Consider the following 12,394-nt stretch of genomic DNA (forward strand, 5'->3'; position numbering starts at 1 on the left):
TCCTGTCCTGTGAGGGCCTTTCCCAGTGGGTCCCCAGCAGCTCTGGCAGAAAGATGGCCCAATTCTCAGTCCATCAGGCTGGTGGGGCCCAGGGTCCACCCAACACGGGTATTCACGCTGGCGTCAAGTCTTGCACCTGGCTTCCCATGCCTGCTCATTTTCTGGCCTATAAGCTGTGTATTCGCTGCCTTGGCCCACTTTTCTCTTGGCTTGTCTTTTTCTCATTGAGTCATACATGCTGTTTGTAACTAGCCCTTGGTCCTATATGTCAATTGTAAATTGATGATTGCTTTCCTGAGAAAAAGGGTTTGAGCAAAGTGGTTCATTAATTTCTCCTGCTCCTCATAACCCGGGCAGTGCTGGCGAGGACCAGAGAGACTGTCCCCAGTGTCCTGTGCTGTTGCTGCCTCTCTGAGGCCTTTTGTGCTTGCTCCTCCGAGGAGGGCAAGGTGGAGGGCAAGGCTAGCCTCTGGGAGGCAGCCTGGATATCTGGGCGCTGGTCATTTTCAGGTTACGTTCTCTACTGATAATGATCTCAAGGCAAAAGAACTCTGCAAAAGTTCTGTCTGCCTGCTGCTGAGCTCAGAGGAGTGCAGAGGGCAGGCGCTGGCTGGGAATGCTGCTCTGAAGCTCGGGGTAGTGCTGGGAGCAGGGGTGGGCCGAGGAAGGAATCAGGCCCACTGGGTGCGCAGACTTGGACCTGCTAAGCATGTGTCCTCTCGGCCTTGTGTAAATAGGCCACTTGGCCTGAGAGAATCTAGAGATCTGGGTGTTGACATTCCCCTGGGCGGAGTCTCAGCTTTCCTGTTCATTCTTGTCTCTATCCACCAAGCCCACTCTTCCTCATAGGCCAGGGCGTTGGGGTTCGGAGCACTGAGCTGTCCTCAAGATGCCTCCCCTCCAAGATCCTCGGCCTACCTGCTCTTCTGGGTGTGCTTTTCTAAATGGAAGCTTCTCGGAGAGCATGGCCCTGTGTGGCCACTAGAGTTCCAAGAGCCTTTTTTGTGAATGACCCACGAGTGACCATGGCCCTGGTGGAAGCCTCCCACATTCCTCATTTTTTCGTCCTTTAACATGTAAAGGTCTCTGGCCTGAAATCTGAGCATGTGCCCTGAACATTTTGAACTGCGCTCTATGTGGACTCAGCCTTTCCCTGTCTCTGGGGCCCTGGGCCCAGCTCCATGTGACTGGGTCCCAAGCTACCTGCCCGAAGGGTGGTGTGCCAGGATGTGGTCGTGCGCAGCTGTAGTGGCTGATACATAGCTGGCACATCTTTCGTGGTGTAGTGCAGGCAGCAGGGCTGGACTTCCTTGTCGAGGGACAGATTTGCCATGTGCGGCTGTCCCCAAGGAGAGTGGTGAGTGTGCCTGGCCTGGGGACTGCCTGTGTCCTTATTTGGAAATTCACTTAATGGACCTTATGAGAATCTCAGGCTATCCCGAGTGGGAGCCTACAGGGACTGCACATGGGGCAGGGCCTCCCCTGTGCCATGTGTCCTTGCCTTGGGCCAGCTGTGTCTCCCTCAGTTGGGGCAGCAGCTGACCCCAGGCTGTCTGGGAAGGTGCACGGAGAAGGGGGCTATGACCAGCAGGCCACCAGGCAGTCAGACACACACCTGCTCTGTGTGACTGAGAGTGCAGCCTTAGCTGGAAGCTGTTTGCAGGAGTGCTGGGCCCCTGCTCCCCTGGCACTAAGGCACTTGTTTGACCTCTTAGTCCTTGGGCCCCTATCAGCACAAGGGGGACAACGGTAGTACACCAAACTGAGGAGAGGACAGGTGAGCCAGGAGAGCAGGTCTGCACTAACCCAAGGGGCTTTGAGCTCCCTAGCTGGCTGAGGGGCTGCCTGGCCCACAAAGCACTGAAGGTAACTGTCCTCCCCCCGCCTTTCCTCTCCCTTCTCTCCCCTCCTCCCCACCCTACCCTTGCCCTGTCTCAGATGCTAGAAGCTCCACCCCTGCTGTTGGCAGCCTTCTTATTAGCCCTGGTGCTGCTGGTGCTACTGCTCTTCCAGCAATACCGTGGCTGGATTTTTGTCGGCTGGAATGAATTGGTCCTGCTGCCCATCTACAACATGTTCGTGGGTGACAGCAAGGAGCACCGCATCCTGCGTTATGTGCTGCAGCACGCAGTGGCCGGGGACCCACAGAGCGTGCTGGACACCATCGATGCCTACTGCTCACAGAAGGAATGGGCCATGAATGTGGGCGACAAGAAAGGTGGGTGGCCTGGCCAGCAATTGGTGAATACAGGAATGGGGACCCCAGGCCAGGCTGCACAGTCCCTACAGAAGGGGCCTGTTATCACCCTGTTTCTTGGTGCTGGGGTAGGAGCTCATCTGGAGTCCTGGGGGCCCAAGCCACCAGCCCAACTTCTCACTCCCAACCAGGGGCAAAGGCTGCGCAGAGACCCTGACACCCACTTCTCTGTCCCCATGGGGAGGGAGGGACATTTGATAAACCACCCAGGAGGCCACTGTTGAGGATCCCCCACTTGGCACAGACAAAATCAGGCAATATTATTTGGAGGTGACAGCAGGGGCTCCGTATAGGCCCTGTACTCACCATCCTGCAGAGTCGGGGGCTAGTGCAGGGTGGGCAGTAGGTTCCTGGGTGTTACTGCTGGGCATGAGGGTGCACAGGGTTCCGTGGACTCTGCCCGGCCCTCCCCCCAGCCACCTTCTAACCTTTGGACTCCAGCACGGGGCACAGGCATGTGTTGTTCTGTACCCCCTGGAGTTGGGTGCTGGGGACAGACGTGACAACCACTGTCCAGCCCCTTCAGAGCCCTTCACAGTGTCCAGCTCGAGGGAGTGAGGCAGACCCTGAGTGTAGCCCATTGGCAAGGAGGAGTGGGGGTATCTGCAGAGGGCAGCTCTGGGTTAGGACGAGTTAGAGTCAGCCGGGAACCATTGATAAGAGAGAGGGACCAGCGTGTGCAAAGATACAGGGGCCTGAGGGATTATGGGAGCTCAGAGGGTATGTGCAGTGGGACCAGGACCTCGGGCTAGGGCTGGGGACCAGGCATTAGGAGAAGTTGTTGCTCAGTCAGGAGGGACAGTCAGGCCCAGGACTGGGAGTGGGTCTCCCCCTCGGCCTGTGCTCACCTCCTCCTCCACCCACCTCAGGCCAGATTGTGGACACAGTGGTTCGGGAGCAGTGCCCCTCTGTGTTGCTGGAGCTGGGGGCTTACTGCGGCTACTCGGCCGTGCGGATGGCTCGCCTACTGCCACCCAGTGCCCGCCTGCTCACCATCGAGGTCAATCCTGACTACGCCGCCATCACCCAGCAGATGCTGGACTTTGCAGGCCTGCAGGACAAGGTACAGCACTTTCCCCCGTGACAGATGTGGACACTGAGGCTCCGTGGGCCCAGTGCAGGTGGGTGAGTGGGGGAGGGCCTGGAGGACGCCCTGCATGGTTCAAGGCCATATTTTCCCTGTTGCAGCCAGGTCCACAGTGCCTCCTAGGCCAGGTTTTACAGATCCCCCAGCAGCTCTGTGAGGGCGGTCTCACTGCCCCATTCCACAGAGCAGGAAATTCCTAAGGTTGCCCCCAAAGGGAGGAAGCAGAGTGGGTGGGATTTGTCTCCCCAGAACCCCAAAGAAACTGTAGGGTGTCCAGGCAGGGTGATCTCTTTGACCCCCATGGGTGCAGTCACTAATGGAGTACTATTCCAGGTAACTGTTATCATTGGGGCGTCCCAGGACATCATCCCCCAGCTGAAGAAGAAATATGATGTGGATACGTTGGACATGGTCTTCATCGACCACTGGAAGGAACGGTACCTGCCAGACACACTCCTCCTGGAGGTGAGCCACACAACTGCCTGGCCGGTATGGGCTGGCTGCAGGTGCAAGGGCTGCCCCATTGGTGGGCCTCAGCCTCTCTGAAGAGCCAGGTGTCCTGGCCAAGCCCTGCCAAGGGGGGCCCTAGGGGCCACAGGTAGCTTGCGCTGGCCTGCCTAAGGTCAGGAAGCACAGAGGACTGGAGGAGGCCCCAGGGCAGGATGGAGACCGGAGGAACGTGGTTCTGGGCAGCCTGTTCCTGGGGTGGCACGGTGAGGTGAGCCCATGGATCAGATGGTCTGATCTCAAAGGGCAAGGGCAGAGGCGGCAGCCGTGCCAGCTCTCACAACTGGATGGCTGGTGCTGGCTAGGGAAATCGGCATCTATTGCCCTTCTTCCTCCTGAAGCTACTTGTGCATCCCCTGTACCCCCATTCCCCAATCCCACCCCCAGACTGTCCCAGCCTTCAGTGCCAGCTGCTTAGCCAGCACCAAGTGGTGACCAGTGGGGCTGCCTTGTCCCCAGGAAGGTGGAGCTTGGGGCCTTTAGTGAGCTTACATGTGGAGCTTAAAATTGACAAACACTGCCTTGTCCCTCCTGGGTGGGTAATCAAGCGGACACTTAGCAGCTCCTTGGCTCTCATTTTGGGCTTGGGATGCTCGGTCCCACCCCAGCCTCTCTGCCTGAGGGCCAGCCTGGGGCTGTCCCATGTTGTCCATCCTGTGCTCACCCACCTTATCTCCCCCATGGGCCGGACACTCTGCCCAGTGCAGAGGGACCATGAGCATGGAGAGCATGGCCACCAAAGCCACGGCTAGACGCCAGGCAGCACCTCAAGCCCAGTGGTTCTGGTGCAAGTGAAGGACCAGGCTTCTGGACACAGCTGGAAGGAAACAGCGCTGGCCTGGTGGGTGTGAAGGCACAGAATGTTCCAGGAATGAGCAGATTTGGGGCAGTGGACCAGGGCTATGTATGGAGGGCCTCAAATGCCACATGGGTGGGTCACGTGGACTCTTAAGCAGGTGAGGATGAGGTCAGACCTGTCTTCAGGAAAGATCCCTGTTACGTTCATGGAGAGTGGCAAGAGATGGCTGTGGGGAGAGGTGCAGATGCCTGGAACCTTGGGGAGACACCAGGTGCTGGGAGTGGAGAGGGAGTCAAGGGACTAGAAGTTGGACCGGTCACTTGTGTTGGCCTGTACAGGCAGTCAGTGGAGGAATGACAGGGAGACCCATGGGCCAGGAGTGGGGCAGCTGTGGGGAGTAAGCCCAGACTGGGAAGGCCCACCAGGCAGAGGGGCACAAACCTGGAAATCAGGTATTGGGGCAGAGACCAGGTAGCCAATGCAGCTGGACCTGCATCACAGGGAGCGGGAGGATTTCAGCAGCTTTGGTGTGTATGATAATTATAGGGCCCTGCATTTACAGAAAAGCAGAAAATATTGCCATTTTGTAACTAGGAAACATAGTTTTCTCTCTGCTCCTTTTTCAAAGTTGGTAATTATCTCAAAAGAAGAGAAGTCCTGAATGGGAATGGCTGTACTTTTTTTTCCCTCTTTTTCTAGGTGTTTTTTTTTTTTTTTTAAGGTTTTATTGGGGAATTGGGGGAGGGGAACAGCGTTGGGGAATCAGGGAAAGGGAACAGAAAAGTTGCTATCCTTTTTGTTCTTCAGTCTAGTTGTGGAGGACGTAGCTTCACTGGCCCATGTTGGTATTATCATTGCGCTCTTCCCGGGTGAGGCAGTCGCTCGCGGGCCATTGGACAGCCGCTCACAGCAGCTCACAGCAACTGCCAGCCACTCACGGTAGCTTATGGCAGCCCACTGCAGCTCCACTGCAGCCTACGCTGTCGCCGGCGACTCACAGCAGCCCAGCACCAGGTTGAGCTGTTGTTCACCATCTTAGCTGTAGAGAGCGCAGCATCACTGGCCCTCACGTGGGATCCTAACCGGGGCCCTGCTGCTCAGAGCTGGCGTCCCAAGCCAACTCTTAACCAACGCGCCACTCGGCCGGCCCAATGGCTGTACTTGTTAAGCCTGCATTCTGCAGCCCTGCAGCCATGGCCCTGCAGGCCCCTGATTTGGGCTGGTTAGGGCCTATGGCTCCATGGCACCCCAGCTGCACCTCCCCACAGTCAGGGGAAAAGGGCTGGCAGAGGCAGGTGGCAATTCAGTCGGATGGCCACTTGGAGGTCTCAGTCCCTTGTCACATGAATATCTCTACAGGCCTGCTTGAATGTCCTCACAACATGGCATCTAGCTTCCCACAGAGCCAGCGATGAGAGCAAAAGACAGAGACAGAAGAAGCAACTGGGGGGCCAGTTTCTGTATATGACCTAGTCTCTGAAGCCACTCACTTACTTCAGCCTTCTTCTCTGTTAGAAGCTAGTCACTAAGCCCAGCCCACAACCACCTCCTGAAAGTCAAAGAACTATGAACATAGCTTAAAACCACCTCAGACTTGGCTCCCTGGTCCTCTGAACACCATTTCCTCCCCATGGCTATTAGCACAACAGGCTTGCTCAGATGCGATGAGCTTCTGGCCAGGCGTCTCCACGGGGTCTGTGTCCTCTGTCAGGAGGCACATGGTATCTGGGGAAAGGCAGCGCAGGTGGTACCTTCTTCCCCCTTACGACCAGCTTCCTCAAGCATCCTCCAAAGGTGACCAAAGCTTTCCTCCGTTTGTTCCTTCTTCCCTGGCTAACTTGATGGTTTTTAGTGTCTGGTGTCTTTCAATCCACTGATAGTCCCATCTGTTGCCATCAGTGCCCCTAGTCCTTCAGCCAGCCCTACAACCCTGAAGCCAGCCCTACAAGGCTGGAGCCCATGTTCCCCATTCATTTTGTGCATTTCCTTCCTGTCCCAGACCTGAGCTGCCCTTCTGGGGCCAGGCCAGGGACACCTCCTCCTGGTCTGCTCTCTTTTTAGACAATATTGCTAGAAAGTTCTTTTCCTTTTCTGGTTTTAAGAGAAAAGGCTCCATGATTCATATTGGTACTTTCTGTTCAAATTCTGGCTCGGAGGTTTTCCCAGCCTCGCTGACCTCACAGCTGTTTTCCACAGCTCTTGCTGGAAGGCCCTCAGCTCCTCCCACAGCCCGCAGGCTGGAAGTGACCGTAGCCACCGCCAGAAGGGCTGAGACCCCTGTAAGACTGTGTCCTAGGGCACATCCCTGGAGGGGTGCAGTTATAGCCCCACAATTTTCAGTTACTTGGAGATGCCTCACACATGTGGTCCTGATGGCAATTTCAGACACACCTGGGGTCACTTGTTTGACTTTGTTTTCCATGTTTGGGATTGCTAATTTTTCTTAACTGTTAAGATTATGTTAAAAAAAAAATTATATGCTTCCAAAATTAAATCTAGGACACAAGGCAACATTTTCTCTTAAGGTTACTCATTCTATTGTTTCACGTAATCTAAGCAGCTCCACCTTCAGTTTAGAGAGAACTTGACCACTGGAGGACCTTGGCTGTGTCCAGCCAGCCACTCCTCCGTCCTTCTGCAGAGCCAAGGCCGGGGAACGCCGGCTGGCTGCCAGGACCCAGGTGCTGATGGAGTTGGGACTCTGGCGTCAAATGCCAGAGCTTGGTTGGGGGTGTCCAAAGTGGACCCCTGAGGGACAGGCTTTTGGGTGGGGAGGTCTGCCCCCAGCCCTGCAGGATCACCCTGGTCAAACCAGATCCCACCTCCAGTGACCACTCCCAGCAGCCCACACACTGGGCACCAGGCATTTCTCTTACCTGGGGAAGTAATGTTTTCCTGGCACCAAGTGATCAGGGAGGGACCCACTGGCCTTAGCACTGTGGCCCAAATCCTGGCCCCATCATCTCCAATCACTTATCCAGCTAGCATTTAGTGAGTACCTTTGTATCGCACACTGTTCTAGAGGCCAAGGATGCAAGAGTGAATGGAGGAGGAAAGGATCCATCCTCATAGAGCTGACGTGCTAGAGGGGAGACCCTCTCAGCACAGCACTTTTCTGCAGTGGTTGCTGCTGGGGAGGAGATGGAGGGCTGCGGGGGAAACCCCCGTGATCCCAGGAACTGGGGTGCGGCTAACCCTGGGGCCTCTGCCTGGCCAGGCGCACCTGTCCTGCTTGTTTGGAGCAGGCTCGCTGGGTACCGCTGACCGTCACCCCCTCCAACCGTCTGTCCCCTGCAGGAGTATGGCCTGTTACGGAAGGGGACAGTGTTGCTGGCTGACAACGTCATCTTCCCAGGTGCACCGGATTTCCTGGCACACGTGCGCAGGAGCAGCCGCTTTGAGTGCACTCACTTTTCCTCTTACCTGGAGTACTCCGAGTTGGTGGATGGCCTGGAGAAGGCCGTCTACATGGGCCCGGGCAGCCCGGCACAGCCTTGACTGCCTACCCTGCTCTGGGGCCCCTCACCAAACCTGGTTAAGAAGGGCGGAAGGGATGTGCTTCTGCCAACCCCGCTTCTGCAATTCTGGGGTCTGTCCTCAGTGCAGCACGCCTGAGACCTGCAAGGCCAAGGCCTGCCTACACGGGCCCCTCTGCATGTGGCTCCAAGCTATCACACACTCATCCACCCCAAGGGCAACTGGCTCACCATGCAGAATCCCTGCAATAAGTCTGGAAAGTATCTGAAGATGGCACGTCAGGGCAGGTGGTGCCTGAGACTGTCATTCACCCCCACCAGCATTCCAGTAGGGTTTCTTACATGGACAGGTCCGGGGAAGTTGGGAATATCTGGAAATTGATGGGCTATACACTCACACAGTCTGTCCTTGAGGTTTGCCGTCACCAGGTGGCAGCAGTGCCTCAGTGATGCACTGACCACCAGCCATATACCACATTTCTGATTCCTGAATTCTTTCATCTTCTTAAGAATAAATGCAACTTTACTAAAAATCGGCTGACTGTTAATCTTATAGACCAATATCATGATTAAAAGATACTAAAATAGTAATTAAAGATCTAAATATTTAGATAGAAGAGATCAGCATAGTGCTTTTCAACCACTGCGCTGCTCCTTCTTGCCCCTGGTGCCCTCCACTTTGGGAGCAAACACATGGTGCTCCCCTGGACTGGATGCTAATGCTCATGAGTCCAGGGGGCTCCTAGTTCCAGCACTGCTCCTCCTGTGGCGAGGCCAAGGATACAAGTCACAGGCCCACAGGGATATGTGCGGGCTGGGCTGAGCCCCCACCCGGAGGCTCTCACCTGGGAAACCAGAACTGGGTAGTTGGCCACACTTCACACCCATCTCTGACCAAGCAGGTGTGGGGTAAGGGGGACTCGGCCCTGCAGCAATGCCAGGGATGGTCTCTCCGCCTGGCCCATGTGGCACTGAGTGGAAGCATCTTCCCCAGTCCTACTCAGCCTTGTTTATGAAAGAGACAGTGGGCTCAGACCAGGTGCCACTTCTGCAGGCTGTGCAGCTGTCAAGTGATGAGGTAGAGTTGGCTTGTGTCTATTTAAATCCATAGCTGCCCCCAGCCCCGACCCTGTCCCTCCAGCCCCAAGCTCCCAAGTGTTTGGACCTCTGGCCACGTCAGAGGCTCCCCAGGGATCACCCTGTCCTGCATGAGCCCACCTATGCCCAGAGAAGCCTCTGGCCACGACACCGCCCTGGGGCTCAGGACCCAGTTAACCACCCAGGAGCAAGCCTACTCCTTTTTGCATGTAGAAAGAAGGTCGCAGCAATCCGGGGGGGATGTGTGTGGGGAAACACCCATGGGGCCTGGGAGTTGAGCCCCTGCTGGACACAGCAGACAGACAGCTGAGGCCACCTCCCCCCACTCCCCATCTGACAAATGGAGGAGCGAGCAGCTTGTGGCGAGAGGTCCGAGCCATGGAAAAGAAGAAGTTCCTTTGTTGCTTTTTTAATTTTTAAATTTTCTTACAAAAATTTACGTTTACCAATACAATTTTATTTTGGTTTTGTTTTTAATGCTTTTTGTCAGTGTTTTCTGTTTTTAAGTCACAAACAGCAGGCACTGAACAGCAGTTCCCTGCTGCTGCCGCGGGTCAGTCCCAGAGGTGTCAGTCCCCAAGGCGCTACTCAGGGCTCCAGCAGACAGGATGTGGGAGCCGCACCAGGACCAGTGACACTCAGGGAGGCTCCCACTGCACTGGGTTTCACGTATCCAAGGGCAGGGTGGGGGCAAGCACAGCCTGACCCCCATCTCGCTGCCTCCAACCCTCTCTGCGTGGGCCAGCCCCCCCTGGAGCAGCCCCACACCCATGGTTGGCCTGCCATGCAGGGTGGGGCTCGGAAGCCCAGGGGATCCCCTCCACCCTTCAGAGTCACACTCTTTCAGAGCACCCTTCCCTGCCCAGCTGCCTGCCCCCAGGGCTGGCCTATCCCACTCCTCTAGGGCATTGCACACACAGGGCCACACTCTTATTCCTCTAGCCCCAGAGCAAAATCAGGCCCCCTCTCCTGGCACCTCCCTGGGCCCCGCCCCAGAGCCCCACAGGCCTTCTCTTTCACCCACACACAGCACCATGTCAGTAAACAGCTAACTCTGCCTAGGGAGTTAGGAGGGAAGGATCGAGGGGGCAGAAAGGGAGGCGTGTCCAGAAAGTCCGGCCTTGGCTCCAGCGCAGAGGCACTGCCAACCCCTGCCGCCAGGGGGCTCCAAGCTCCATGGCAGGGTCTGTGCAGGCAGCCCCTGGAGTTCCCTTCTTCCCGTGATCAGATCCCTAAGAATGAAAGGCTAGGCCCGGGCCCTGAGGAGGGAGAGGGGAAGGCTGAGCAGGGTGGCTTAGGGGGGCTGCCTCCACAGACTAGGTATATGAAAGAGTACAAAGACAGCAGCTGTGGATGGCATGGGCCAACCCTGAGGGTCTCAGCACCAGGATCGATTCCAACTTGCTGGTCCTCAGGGGCCATGTGCTTGGGGTGTTTGGAAGTGTAGGGGGACCATCCCTGCTCTCCTTGATCTCCTCTGGGACCTAATGGCACAGTGCCTGGGCCAGGGCTGCAGGCCCAGGGAGGCCCCTCCCTCTCACACCTTGGCTTGTCCTTCCCTACGATGGGCATTGGGCCGCCTGGGCCCAAAGCGGGGGTCCCATCAGGGAGCACGCAGGGAAAGCAGAGCATGCAGCCACCAGAGATTCATGAGAAGCCCCTGCCCAAAGGACAGGAAACATGTGGATGAACAACCAGAGAGAACGTACCAGGCATGCAAGCTAGACCCAGGAGTCAACGGGCTGAGGCTTAGTGTCCCCCACGGCGTCCACCAGCCTGACTGCGGGCCTGCTGGGCCCAGGAGGAGGAGCCTTCCTGCTGGGGTCGGGCTGTAGCAGACAGGCGGTGGGCAGGAAGGCAGGAGGGCGTTAGGGGCAGAACAGAGCAGGTTAGTCAGAGCTGACAGTGGGAGCTGGCCTGGTCAGAAGGGCAGGGCCGATGCTGGTGCTCAGGAGGGGAGTGCTGAGGGGGAGGGGAGCCAAGCTAGTGTGGCTCACACAGATGCAGAGTGACTCGTGGATGCACAGAGGCCTGTGCCCAAAGCCAGTGGATTGGCGCAGAGCAGGTGGCAGGTACTGCCCTGGAGATAGGACCATGGCGGGACCTCGCTCACGCACACACATGCAGAGAAGGGTACAGACACACTTTCTCAGGCTTCCCCGACCCTGTGCACTGTGTTGGGCAGTGCCCTCTGTCACATGCCCCCTTCCTCCCAGTGGATGTTGAGCTTTGAACCAGCTGTATCCACAGACTGACTCTGACATGAAGTTTCCAACAGGGAGGAGGGCCACTCCCCAGCCCAGGTGCTCTGCAGGTGAGCCCCACCCTAGGCAGGCCCCAGGACTCAGACCAAACTCAGCATCTTGCCTGGGCCCCTCTCCTGGCAACCCCTGGTCTTGCCACCTCTCTGGGCACCTACCCACAGCCACTCACTTTCAACAGTTCCTTCTCAGAGGTCTCCCCTGCGGAGGCACTGCCTCGAGCCCTCCTTTCCCTCCGGTCCACTGTGGAGTATCCGTCTGTGGGGTGGGGGCAGGAGGGGAATTCTGAGGGGCAGGTACCACAGGTGCAGGTCCTCCCTCTCAGTCCAGACAGGAAGCTTCTGGAACAGGGTGCACCTGGGGAGGGCTCCCACCTGCCCTGCCCCAGCACCATCCTGGACGCCAGGCACAGGTCTCCTCATAGCCCCTCCCACCCTGCTCTCACCATTCCTTGGCCTCATGCGACTCAGGACTTGCAGCCACTCACTTGCTCCCCACTGGCAGCTCAGGACTCCACAGCATCTCCTCAGCTGGCAAACCAGATACCCTAGCCGGGCACTGACCTCTCCCTGGCTGCCCTGCCCCTCACTCCCTGAGCACCCAAAAACCAAATCTCTTTTCCAACCAGAACTTCTTGGGAAACCCTTCACAGTTCGTGTTCTCTTTCTCTCTCTCTCTCTCCTCTCGGCAAAACCACCTGGCCCATCGCCCATCTCAGACTCCCCTCCCCCACACACAGGAAACAAGTAGCCCTGCACCTGCATTCACCTGGGCCAAGAACCTCCATGGGGATCACATCACCGCTGCCCGGCTTCTCACCATCTGCAAGGCACAAGCAAGCAGCTGGCTGGTTGCAAGCAGTGGGAGGGGGGACCAGGGCAGATAAACCTATGGTCTCAGAGACCCTTT

General features: G+C 57.0%; 2 protein-coding genes across 3 annotated transcripts in view; one reads left to right on the forward strand and one right to left on the reverse strand.

Moving 5' to 3' along the window:
* COMT (catechol-O-methyltransferase) overlaps positions 1–8,659 on the forward strand; it is a 24,412-nt gene extending 15,753 nt beyond the window's left edge. For both annotated transcript variants that reach the window (XM_019626908.1, XM_019626907.1), the window contains exons 2-5: positions 1,939–2,218; positions 3,127–3,320; positions 3,678–3,809; positions 7,948–8,659. In XM_019626908.1, the coding sequence (XP_019482453.1) occupies positions 1,939–2,218; positions 3,127–3,320; positions 3,678–3,809; positions 7,948–8,148 (807 nt within the window). In that variant the 3' untranslated portion in view covers positions 8,149–8,659. The remainder of the gene's footprint in view (positions 1–1,938; positions 2,219–3,126; positions 3,321–3,677; positions 3,810–7,947) is intronic.
* Positions 8,660–8,755: 96 nt separating this feature from the next.
* ARVCF (ARVCF delta catenin family member) overlaps positions 8,756–12,394 on the reverse strand; it is a 22,182-nt gene continuing 18,543 nt past the window's right edge. The window contains exons 13-16 of the mRNA XM_019626898.1: positions 12,254–12,390; positions 11,658–11,743; positions 10,934–11,053; positions 8,756–10,483 (exon numbers count right to left, since the gene is read on the reverse strand). Of these exons, the coding sequence (XP_019482443.1) occupies positions 10,946–11,053; positions 11,658–11,743; positions 12,254–12,390 (331 nt within the window). The 3' untranslated portion in view covers positions 8,756–10,483; positions 10,934–10,945. The remainder of the gene's footprint in view (positions 10,484–10,933; positions 11,054–11,657; positions 11,744–12,253; positions 12,391–12,394) is intronic.

Source organism: Hipposideros armiger, unplaced genomic scaffold, assembly GCF_001890085.2.
Source record: "Hipposideros armiger isolate ML-2016 unplaced genomic scaffold, ASM189008v1 scaffold_694, whole genome shotgun sequence".
Taxonomy (NCBI): domain Eukaryota; kingdom Metazoa; phylum Chordata; class Mammalia; order Chiroptera; family Hipposideridae; genus Hipposideros; species Hipposideros armiger.